Source organism: Labrus bergylta, chromosome 21 (genome assembly GCF_963930695.1).
Source record: "Labrus bergylta chromosome 21, fLabBer1.1, whole genome shotgun sequence".
In the NCBI taxonomy this organism is placed as follows: domain Eukaryota; kingdom Metazoa; phylum Chordata; class Actinopteri; order Labriformes; family Labridae; genus Labrus; species Labrus bergylta.
The window spans coordinates 15115691-15128442 of NC_089215.1; the positions used below are offsets into that span (position 1 = coordinate 15115691).

Sequence of the window (12752 nt, forward strand, 5' to 3'; positions counted from 1 at the left end):
CAGAGTGCTAGGAGACAGAGACAAGAACAACACCAAGGCAGGGCGAGCCGGAGACCATCATATATATCAATGAAAAATCATCATCTTGTGTTTAGGGGGCGTGTCACTCATTTAGACCGTAACACCGGGAAGTTTGCAGCCGAATCCAGGGGAAAAATCTAACCAGTCTAACATGTTTTAGAAAAGGTGTTGACCTGAAAAAATAGGCAATCAGTGATGGCCTTGACCGGTCTTGAATAAAAATCCAAAGTCCGCCCAGTCCGAGACTAAGACAAGACTGAATAAAAATGCTTTTGATTCTGAGACCGAGACCTTTAAAACTTAGTCTCAAGATCGGTATTGAAACCAAGACTGATCTCAAGCACTTGTAACACCAACTTTACCATAGTACAAAGTACAGTAAATAAAATGGTGGAAAACTAATGAATATTTTTTTTTTAATTTCCTGAAATTGTGGAAATCAACTGAGTTTTTTGTACCACATACATGGTACATGAAAAAAATCCCTGTAAGACGGGGGGGGGGGGGGGGGGGGGGGGGGGGTGCAGCAACAGAGTCCTCTGTATGACGCTATAATGAGAATATTTGTCTTTCTATCAATGCTACGTGTAGTTGAACAGAATCACAATGTGAACTAAAGAGTGGAGAAGAACATACTGGAGAACAGGAAACATAATGCAGCAGGTTCATTAGAGCACGGAGATGGTAGAGGTGGCGTGCAGACAGTCTATGGTCGTGCAGCGATCACAGGGAATAAACGTCACCACCCCCTCCCACTCACTCCAGGTGAATTCTACTGATTATATCCTGCTGCGTCCTCCACAGGCTCGTATCACTCTGTGCTAAAATAAAGCTCGAAATGGAAATCAAACATTGGAAAAGAAATCAATGTAGCTGGCTTCACTCGAGTAATAAAATGTAATAAGCGTGAAATAAGAAATGTCATAAAAGTGATAAACTTGAACCATAAAAAAACACAAGATGCAAAACAAGTGAAATACATAGATGTTAACGCATGAATAATAAACTCTTCTCACGCTCAGCACACATGGAGAGAGTTTATTAAGCACACACACACACACACACAGACACAGAGTTGTGTTTTTACTCGATGTTTTACGGCTGCTTTCAATCTGTGAGAATCCAACGAGCCACAAACACACCTCAGGCAGATCGAGAGAAAACAGACGACACTCACCGGGGGCCTCCTCTTTAACCCCCCAGCCCCACCCTGTGTGTGTGTGTGTGTGTGTGTGTGTGTCTGGACTCACTCATCGCTCCCCTCCACTCCTCTGTCTGAGTCAACAGCTCCTGAGGATGAGCACCACCTAACCCCACTCACTGACGGGTCACATGCTAACACACTAACGGGGTCAGAGCTCCTAGAGAACGTTAATGGAAACGAGGCGATCTGTGACATAGAAAGGTTTCAAACGGCAACCTGACTTATCCACTAACCAGCATTTCTTCATGGCCTCTCTTGCCCTACACAGAGCGCCGTTTCAAGCCGTGACAATTACGCCCCTGTGACGTTTCTCCTTCAATCTGAATGTCGGATGTCGGGACGAAGGGATCCCCCCCAGCTCCCGCTGTGTCGTTCTTCTATAACGTAGAAACACAGACTGAGACACCGATATTACACCGTCGCAGAATCAACATGAACGTACAAAGGCGTGATGACGGCTGAGCTTAGTTTTGGCACTTTTGTGAAAGAAGCCGTCTGAAAACGGTAACTATAGTTGCGTGGCTTAAAGCCAGGCATAAATTAGAAGACGTGAAGTGACTTTTCACGAGGCAATCTGACTTCTTTATTTACAGACTCCTTACAAAAACTGGATCATTTGCAGGGTTACTCTTTATACAACTACAACATTATTCCTGTTGAGATTATTCCCCATCATGCTCCAAGGGGAATTTAGCCACAGACTGTAAATATGAATTTTTGAAGCACAAGTGACGTCATCCGTCTGTTCCTGCAGGGGGCGCTGGAGTCCCATTGATCGCGGTCTCCATGCTGGAAATGCTGTCTCACCCTAACTTTCAGTCAACCGTCAAACCGTTACACCGCGCCCGCCTGTCAATCAGGTCAGCTACACGCCTTATTGTGAATAACTGCAGGATTTTCGACACTTCAGCATCGGCTTCAATTTGTAACACCGGTGGATGCAGCTCGAATTAAACCGGAAGCAGACAAACAATGTAGAGACAGACGCAGCGTTTGTCCACAGCTGTCCTGAGAGACCATAACTGTTCTTGTACACAGATTTAAATTAAGACGTTCCATTGATGTCGTTTGCCTGAAACATTAGATACTGGCTGAGTGGTTCTTTTGATGTGTGTGTTTCTGAAATCCCTTCACTGTACACGTGTGTGTGTGTGTGTGTGTGTGTGTGTGTGTGTGTGTGTGTGTGAGCGGTTGGCATTCCAGTTTAGAGAAGATCTTTTGGAAAATATCTTCGTCTGTCAGCTTCTATCTGCAGATTGTATCTGCTCAGAACGACCTGAGGAGCAGAGTCGAACAAAGAGAGCCTGTCTGCTCAGGTATGTTGTATCTGAGATAAAGACCTGCAGGTCTATGCTTGCCCGACCCCCCCCCCCCCCCCCACCCCCCCCCCCCACCCTGCAGCCTGGAGAGTGAAGGGGGGTCGGGGGTAGAAAGTGCCATTAGGAATACCACCCAGGGAGGAGAGAAGTGTTCAAAACACGCCTTCAGGGCCTGCTGTCACTTTGCTCAACATTCAGGGTGAAATATGGAGCGCTGCATTTCTGCCTTTTCCTCCTGAAAAATACTGCAAGGTGGGATCTACAGGCGGGTCTGAGAGGGGCGCCCAGGATCTGAGGCTTAAACACACACAGGGTTTAAGAGCGTCTTGTTTAAAACAACAAGCACTTCAAGTGGCCACCTCTGCAGAGACAAGCTTTCTCTGAACCAGGCTGCTGGTTCCAATCGTTTTTTTTGCACGAGATTGTAGATGTTTGGTAACGCTGCTGCGGTGTGACCTTCTTCCTGTTTGCTTTAAGGAGAAGTAAAGTGGATTACTGGAAGCAGAAGGTGCTCTGAGAGATAGATTGTGAAAAATAAGATGTTACTTAGCGGAAAAAGGATGTTGGGGTCCCTGAGCGCATCTGGGGTTGCCCTGTATGTTAATCAGAAACACAAGGTCCCCCCTCCCTGAGTTTATTATCACAGGTGTAGATAGTTTGAGGTGACCAGAGGAGGAGCAACAACACATGTACCCCACCGGCCGCAGAAAACATCAGAAATCTTTCTTTGCTTATTTTCTCTCTCTTTTAAACGTTTCTTAAAAACAGCTCTGAAACACAGACTGTAAAAATGAAGAGCATGGAGCCGCTGGAATGACTCCCTAACTGTTTTGGCTATCGCCATGTTGGTTTTCTAGAGCCAGAAATGACCATATTTAGACGCCAGAAGGAAATGAGGGCTTAGCAAACACTAAAGTGTGGTACACACTACAAGATAATCTAGTCCGATTTCGGGATTGACTCCCTCACTGCGGATCAGCAAAGGTCCCATTATCTGATGTTTCCAAAGATGATGTTGTGAGATCTTTCTGGTAGTGTCAGGTGTCAAGAGTGATTTTACCTTCCACGATCTGCAAGGATGATAGCCTCTGTACACAGGACGCCTGCTCACTAACTGAGCCAACCAAGCGGCTGCCGTTTAACTATGACACACGCACATAGGCGCTTATGAAACGTTGATGCTGTAGCAGTAAAAATAGATAATCTCACAAGAATCACTGAAACACCGGCATCACAGGACAACAGTCCAGTGTGGGCTGTGGAGTCTTTCAATCATTCATCCGGGTTAGTGGGCCAGTTATAATGTCGAGCCCTGAACATAAAGTTCTATAATGTGACTGGATTTAGAAAGTGGAGCTCCGACTTGTTGGACGGTCTGTTAGTCCAATAAAGCTCACAGATAGACAGATTATTATTCTGATACTTATATGAACAAATCTCCAAAAGGCTCCAACAGCACACACACGGCTCAGAAGTTAGAGGTGTGGGACTGAATTAGCTTAGGTGACACCTAGCAGACCGCTAGCAGCTCCCACCTGTCACTCAAAGAGGCCACACCCCCTAATTCTACATCCCTGTAAACCTTAATATGATGTAAACAGGTGAGATATGAGATAAGAAGACTCACACTGGTTTTGTACCAGGCTATAAACATGTTTTATTTTAACATGGGGCTCTATGAGGACTGACTCACTGCAGGAGACAGACTCTAGTGGACACTGGAGGAACTGCAGCTGTAAAGTTGGACATTTTAACATGGGGCTCTATGGTGACTGACTCACTGCAGGAGACAGACTCTGGTGGACACTGGAGGAACTGCAGGTTTTCACAGATTCACATTGTTGATAGTTGTGTACTGACCTTTGCTCTCATGCCTCGCTCGGCCTCCAGCTCCTCCTCCAGCTCCTCGATTCGAGCCTGAAAAGATAAAAAAAAATTTTAGCTACAGAAAATACAGCCTGTTTTCAATGAAGTATAAAATATGAGTGTGATATGTGAAGTAAAGCCGTTTCCCTCTGCTTTCACAGAGCTTATATCATCCTGACAGAGAACAAATGGGGCGTCAGCTCACACACTGTTTGCTATTTCAGGGCGGCTCTGGTGTGTGGTGAGGCCGTCTCTCTGCTTTCTCTGGGGATTTGGCACGCCTCAGGCTTTTTTTCCTCAGGTAGCAATTTAGAGCAAGAATGTGTGTAGTCACCATCATTATCTGTATCCTGACCCGGAGCCGGGTCCGTCTGCTCACATACACACACACACATCAGAACACAGCGCTGCCCTTTTTCAGGACCGTCCAGGAATTTGTGTTATGTTTTTGTTTTCTCGTGGTTTTACAGTCCGGCTGGCAGTTTGACTTACGGTGTTGTTTTTACACCCCGAGTCTGTGTTACACATTTTAGATAGAAAAGAGGAATCTGAGTAAAGCTGCTCATTTCTTAACAGCTTAAAGGGCAAGTAACGATATTTCATGTTTTAACACATCTTTAAACCGTGATAGGAATAATTAACAGCTGTGTTAGCATCTTTATACGAGTTATAATGAGTGTTTGATCCTCTCACAGGTTTCTTCAGGAGATCCCTGTTTGTATTTTCTGTTTTAAACAGTCTAAAATAAAAATAATAATTTAAATAAACGTTTTGCTGCAGAAAGCTAAGACTTTAGTATTTTACATCATCCTTTAAAGACATCCTCATATCGTGCTGCATGTCGTATTAAATGGGATTTAAAGTTGGAGCATTTTGGGGCGCAACAAGTCCGGCCTCAGGAGCGTTTCTTTGTACAATCCGCCTTAAATCGATAACACAGCTAATAAAGCTTCAGATTTTTGTTATGCAACAGAAAGCTTAGTCTTCATCAAGTCTCCGTTGATGACGCCATCCTGTGACGTTGACTGCAGAGAAAAATGGCATGACGATGTCTGAGGAAAATGTTGACTTTCTCTCCACATAGTTTCATCTTCCATCCGTGTGGGGACTGACCCACTGGGGCATCGTCATGTGGCCAATGCACAGGTATAAAAGGCCCAGGTGCAAATAAAGTCACTGACTTATTGATTTCCTCTGTGAGAGCGTGAGACGTCCAGCAGCCGTGATATCCTCTTTGTGTGTGAGGAGAGAGCGCTTTAATCACACCTTAAAAGCACATTCAGCACATTTGACAAACTGTAACGGTTGAGAAATGGTTCATGCCACGATGACATCACTATTTTTATTAACTTAAAATTTTATGAGAATGTTGTTTCTGTCATTTTATGAATAAAACAAATGGAAACACGACATCAAAGCCCATTGAGACTAACTTCTACAGTTCAGTAGTGCAAATATTATACATTTTATTATCCATTTTCCCTCTCCTGATCAACACCCTGTTTTTACATGTTGAGGATCATTTCTGCGTTGTTGCTTCTGTCAGTAAAAAGTGCGCTCTCAGCATCAGTACACGTTCCAAACATTATTTCATCGAACTATCCTCCACAAGCCAAAACAATCAGAATAAATCACCCGCAGCAACATTGCTCTGCACTGATCTCGAGCCAAACCCCTCGCTGTGTTCGGATCGTAAAAAGTTATTGCTGGTTTCCCGACACGGCCGCATCTTTCCAAGTTGTGTCATGTTCTGCAACGTTATCTGCAGTGTCTATCTGTGTCTCGGTGTCAGGAAGTGTGTCTGACATGGAATGATGCCTGAGGCCGATCACCGCAACGAAACCTACAGCTCACATACACACTGGCTGCACAGCACACACACACACACACACACACACACCACAAACTTTCGTCTTTTAAAGCTAAACTCAACATGCATGCAAAGGCAGTTATCCTGCACTGTCAGAGAGTTTGTTGTAGCCTCTTAAAAATGTCCCAAAAGCGAGGTCAGACGTATCATGACTTAAAGATAAAAAGTACCACATGAAGACATCATTAAACAGGTTTAGACTACATGATTTCAGAAGTTACCAAACAAGGACAGAAAAGTGACTTTAAAACTCACATGCCAGCGCAGGACATCTGCAGAGAGAACAGCCATGGTGAGGCAGCAGCAGCCCAACTGACTGACTGACTGACTGACTGTCCCACACACACACACACACACACACACTCACTCAAGCTCAAACACACACATCCACTGCTGATCCCCTCCGGCATTTCACTATCCACACCCCCTCGTGCATGCACGGCCCTTCTCTGTCTCTCTCAGATCTGGTTCTTGTTAAATTCCAGAAAAAAAAACAAAAAAAACCTCAAAGCAGCCTCAGAATAAATGTTGTGGCTCTAATTTGATTGTAGAAAACAAACGGTGTAAAGATGTTTGAGACGGCCTTCACGGACGGTTTGAGTAGAGCGAGTTTATATATTAATTTTGTGTTCTTTAGAGTTATTAGAGCCATCTTCTCTGCTTTCTCCTGGACTCGAGTGTGGAAACAAGAACGTAAGCCGGTGATTTGTGCGGATGGTTTCAGGATTTGATCTCTTTAATTGTTTGTGCTTAAACTTTCCCTTTTTCCGCTGCTCTCTGAAACACAATAATTGTCCTTAGATTACATTCAGCTGTGGCGCTGACGTCTCCTCTCTAAGGAGAGATCCAGCGGCGTGGGCAGTTAACCCCCCCCCCCCCTTCTCTGCAGCAGACCCCCTGCTGATGTCAGCCCACCATACTGTCCACACATGCTCTGCCTTTAAACCTGCTTTGTTCTGCTCAACTCCTTCAGACGATTCCAGCAGTGAAAGTGCTGATGTTTGATTGGCTGACTGATGACAGTTGCTGTTGGCCCGGTCGGAGCGCTGCATTCAATTAACTCTTTGTGATGAAGCAGTTCACATGAAGGATTTAAGAACCTGCACAGGTGCACATCATACCTCAGAGGTGCAGATATGTGCACGGCTACTCGTGACCATGCAGCAGAATGCGGCCCCTCATTTATTTTTTTTATCATCACAAAACATTTGTTTCACATCATGGATCTGTTGCCAAATCCCAAAAAAAGTTTCCTCACAGATTGCTGTGTTCTGATGTAAACAGCTGTTTTAAAAAATGCAACTCCCACATAAATCACCATGACAATATCCCAAAAATCAAACGATACAGAGAAACTAATCCCTGCATGTGTTACTTCTTTATTTTATCAGGCTACCCTCGTGAGTCTCTACAGACTTCAGCCGGTCCAAAATGCTCGTGTTCTGACTAGAACTCGGAGAAGAGACCACATTACTCCTGTGCAACACCATATAGATGGAAGGTAGAGCCTTCAGTTATCAGGCCCCTCTCCTTTGGAGTCATCTACCAGTCTGGGTCAGGGAGGCCGACACCCTCTGTTCTTATAAGAGTGGGCTTAAAATTTGGCTCAGGTATGGACTGAATGTTTCTCTCTTCACCCGGAGTTTCTCCTCCAGCCTCCTCATATTTATTCTGCAGAAAATCAGAGTGAGCTGATGTGAGAACGCAGCAGGATATAATCAGGAGAATTCACCTGGAGCGAGTGGGAGGGGGTGGTGACGTTTGTTTCCTGCGAATGTTGCTTCGGCCACCACTTCCTCATTGTTCTGTTCACCTCATGTCTTGCCTCAGGTGACCCCCTGCTCCCCCCTCCTGTCTGAAAGGGATAGTCTCCTGCTGTGAGGAGCATGTGTGAACAACCAGATCAGGAGGATTTCAGGGGCAGTCCTGATACATTAAAAGTTTACAGGAGTTCATGTGCGCAACAGGTTATATGGTATAATAACATTAAAGGTAATCGAGGGAATGTGGGAAGCGTCACCTGAACGTTAGACTTCAGCACTGAGGCTCAATCTGAAACATCTGGTACAAACACAACAGACTGCAGGGCTTCACTAAGAGTGAGATAACCCCTTGCAGCCCTGAAGCCGAGAATCCCCGCTTTATGACACGTCGTAAAACCACTGAAAGGATAGAGCTGTCAGAAACCAGGACTACTAAGATATGACCCCGTCACACTCCCTTCCAGCTGCAAAGAGGGAGGGGGCGGGGCTTCATAATTAAAGATGGACGGACACAGATGTCTCTTTTTATTCCTCTCCAGTTTGTGGACGTGATCATGTGGCCGTGACGTCAGAACCAGACGAGCGTGGGCAACAGAAGAATCAGCTGTGCTGCTCGTCCATCAGTGGGAGGAGCTTCATGTATAAAGGCCTTATTGTGAGATAATGTCAGAGATACAGTAAACATGAAAAACATGCCCACCCCTCAGAGACACTCGGATCACTTTTCACTCCTGGAATGAGGCACAAAGACGTCGATCTGTTCCTCTTTACAAACCTCTGGGTGAAGAAGAAGCTTCACCCAGAGAACCCAAACAGAAAATGTCATCTGAACACGCAGCGGTGTCATCGAGTGAAGCTCTCAGACCGGACTGATTCAATCTGTACCACACACAAAGAGGAACAGGAAGAGTCTCCAGATAAATTTCACCGACAGACTCAACACAAGAGGAAACACGGATCTTATCAGAAACAGAACATGATACAGTCTTATCATCATCTAAAAGATACCAATATGACAAACACAAGATGATCCTGGAGAGAAATGTTAAATGGAAATCATCGCTGGTTGTTTGCAGTCATTGCTGTGGTGAATTTTCCCTGTGCAGAAACTCTGCCAGCAGCACAGCATGGACTCAGATGTTCAGTGTGTCACTGTGAAGGATTTTATGATTTCAGTAAATAAAGACACTCCCTGATAACGCTGTCAAAGTTTATATGGTGAATCATTTGAATAAAACTCCTCTAAGACGTATAATTGGATACTGCATGTCGCTCTCTGCCACGTATTTTCCTGGGAGCTCCTGCGCTCTCAGGTCCTGCACGTTCCTCTGGATTGTTGGTGAGGGCGGCCTGAGAGCACATGTCCCACCCTCTCTTTAACTGAGCATGTCTAATCACACACGTGTTAATAACGCACGTTAAAGTATTAATCAGAGCTCCAAGCCAGCGATCTGAATCACGGACATGATGAGCAGAGCTCGTAACGTCCTGAGCTGCAGGTGTTTCTCTGAAAAATATGACACAGATTGATTTCAGCTTCAGCAGGTTAGCTGTGATCAATCATCTTATTTTACTATCGCTCTGCAGCTTTCATCAACAGGTAAACACCAACGATGCAACATTATCTCATACTGTGCTGAGTGAAGAGAAAGCAAACATAAATCAACTTCAGGCTGCAGGAACCAGTGAAATCATGACATGTTGTGTCAATCATGTTTGCTCACTCACTCTGTCATTATTTTTTCTGTGTTTTTTCACATCCATCCCTCTTTGGGTGCGTTTATCAGTAGTGTTCCTACCTGTCAGACGCTGTTCAGGATCAGTTGCTCTGCAAAAATTGGTGGTGTTCTTTATAATGTGTGGTTCAAGACTAGAGAGTAGCGTATCAAACTTGACCACTGACATCCTGAAATACACCTGGAAGTGATCGGGATAATTCTGCAGCTCCTTTATCGACAGGTGAAAGTCTCCCCGTTGTTTTTTTCAAGGAGTGAAAGAAGCACTAAATCATCTTCACTGCTCAATCACTCTGCGTGATGAGTATGAGACATTTCATCTTAAAGGGGATATATTATCCCCCTTTTCAAACAGTCCCCTGTGGTCTAAATGAAACATCTGTGCTGTGCTTTGGTCAAAATATAACATGAATCAAGCACCAGAGGAGGTTTGTGACCCTTTGTAAACCAGCTCTGTCAGAACACTCTGTTTTGGTGTGTGTCTCTTTAAATGCAATGAGCCCCCCCTGATAAAAATGGCGGATCTGCGCAAAAGTTTTGCTCTGAGAAAGACTTCAGATGGACGCTCTCTGCACGTAATGACAACATTAGCCGCCACACAAACTCAACATCTGCACACATCATTGTCATCATATTGAGAGGAATATGCAATACCAACGCCAAATGATCACCTCGCCGACCTGTGAAGCTTACAGTACCTTGAGTTCATTCTCTTAAATCCAGGAATCTCTGGATGTTTGTTAGTCAAGTTTCTAGACAACCTTTCGTCCGTTGGACGTCAGAATTGGCGGGTGTATTGCTGTGGACCAGCAAGGAAGTGCAGTGCTGGTTGTGAAGTTCACATGAGCTCATATTGTTGCTCAAACATTTTAAATAGTTTTGCTGTGGAATACAATGGAATAAAAATCTACTGGAAACACAAGAGCGGAAACCACAGATTGGTTAGGATTGGGCAACGTGTGTTGCCCAATCCTGACCAGCCACGTTCTCTCCAAACACATTACAAACAAGCACATTCTGAACGGGCACTGTACTAGTTCTTTAAGTAGTGTAATTAGTGCTGAACACGTTAAACAGTTTTTAATGTTCAATAAAACCCTCTGATCGATTAAAGAAAGCACAGGGCTGAGGAATAAGACAGCTCAGCTCAGACTCCGAGCATCGGTCGGAACGTGCAGATAGTTATCAGTGTGAAGAAGGTGTTGTGTGTTGACGTCTCCTGACAGGTACTGAGCTGTGAAGTGACTTGTCCAATCACAGAGCAGAAGACAGCAGCTCTGTTGAAAGGCAGGAATGTTTCTGAGTCCTCGTCAGGATGAAAGAGATGAGCTCACTGACAGACTTTTCAGGAATCTCCTTCTAAAAGCAAATACTATCCCAATAGAAGAAGTGCATCGTTAACGCCTTCATCCGACTGCGTTAAAGGTCTGATGCATGAAGAATTTTTAATCACATGCCGTGTTGACCCTTGCAGCACAACGTAATTGATTCACCATAGCCTCTTCCTGTAGCTAGTTATTTCTCTCATTTCATTTTAAAACAATCTGAGACAGCTCAGTTGACGAGTCCAGAGTAATTTCCACTTCATGACATCAAAACTTTTTTTCTTTCTTACCTTCCTCCATAAATGGGAAATGGACTTGAGCTTACATATTTCTTTTCTCATCTGCTAAGTACTCAAAGCGCTTACACCAGAGGTCACACCTACACATTCACACACTGATGGTAGTGGTGACCATCAGAAGTAACAAATCCATTCATTCACATGCACACACTGAGACTAAGCAGCGGGAGCAAATCGGGGTTAGGGGTCTTCCCCAAGGACACACTGGACATGATGCTGCAGAAACTGGGGATCAACCCTTCCGGCTGAGAGACGACCAACTCCACCAACTGAGCCACAGCCGCCCCACTGTTTTCCCATTCACACGTATACTGAACCTGAATGTCATGTAGCTCTGACCTGCATCTCTTTGCTCTTCTTCTGCAGTTCCATATTCAGAGCTTCTTCTGCTTCCAGCTTTGAGTTTGTGCTGCTGATCTCCATGTCCTTCCTGCAGACAGAAACAGATTTTATTTAAAGGTCACATATCCTCCTCCTCTTCAACCAGTTTAAATAAGTCTCAGAGCTCCCAGTAAACATGTGTGTGAAGTTTCTTGTTCTAAATCCACTCTGATCCTGTATTTGATCATGTCTATAAACCCCTCTATTTCAGCCCTGCTCAGAACAGGCTGTTTCTGTGTCTGTACCTTTAAATGTAAATGAGCTGTCTGACCACGCCCCCTCTCTGGAAGGGCTTGGGCGTCTCGGGCTTTCTTGCTCCATGTCCTATTGTTTACGGTGAGTGGGCAGACTCAGAGGGCAGAACAAACACCTAGCTGTGGGAGTGTCACCCACCTGGGGGAGGGGTTACTGCCCTTTGTGATGTCATGAGGGAAAATCTCCAAACGGCCTGTTTGAGCACATTTTCTGAAAAGTGGAGCAGGAAAAAGACGGAGAGGATGGACTTTTCTCATCATTTGGGGGGTTTTAAGACAGACTAGGGACACATATTAGTGTTTGAACAACATGGAGAAGTGGATTTTTTATAATATGTGACCTTTAATGGCTGGAAAATTAAAAACAGTCAGATCAGGAAACACATCAGTAAATCAGAAGAGGAAGTTTTTCTTAATATGAGAGCTCTATTCAAACCACTGTTTCAAGGCGCGATATTTACGCCTCTGTGACGTTTCTCTTCAATCTGAATGCCAAGGAAACGTAGTGGGGGATGAAGTGACTCTGTACCGTCTTCAGAGCACTGTGTGTGTGTGTGTGTGTGCATGTCTGTGCATGTCTGTGTGTGGATGTGGAGCTCCTGCTGTGCTGTGCTTCTGCAACACCAGAATGTGAATTCAGACTGGGACACCAATATTATGCTGTCGCAGAATCAATATGAACGTACAAAGGCATGATGACAGCTGAGCTTAGTG

The 12752-nt window shown here is 44.7% G+C and overlaps 1 protein-coding gene across 1 annotated transcript in view; it reads right to left on the reverse strand.

Annotated features, from left to right (window-relative positions):
• Positions 1-12752, reverse strand: part of LOC109987165 (putative uncharacterized protein MYH16) — a 47607-nt gene that overhangs the window by 9074 nt on the left and 25781 nt on the right. Inside the window, exons 6-7 of the mRNA XM_065949437.1 lie at positions 11743-11833; positions 4405-4461 (exon numbers count right to left, since the gene is read on the reverse strand). Of these exons, the coding sequence (XP_065805509.1) occupies positions 4405-4461; positions 11743-11833 (148 nt within the window). The remainder of the gene's footprint in view (positions 1-4404; positions 4462-11742; positions 11834-12752) is intronic.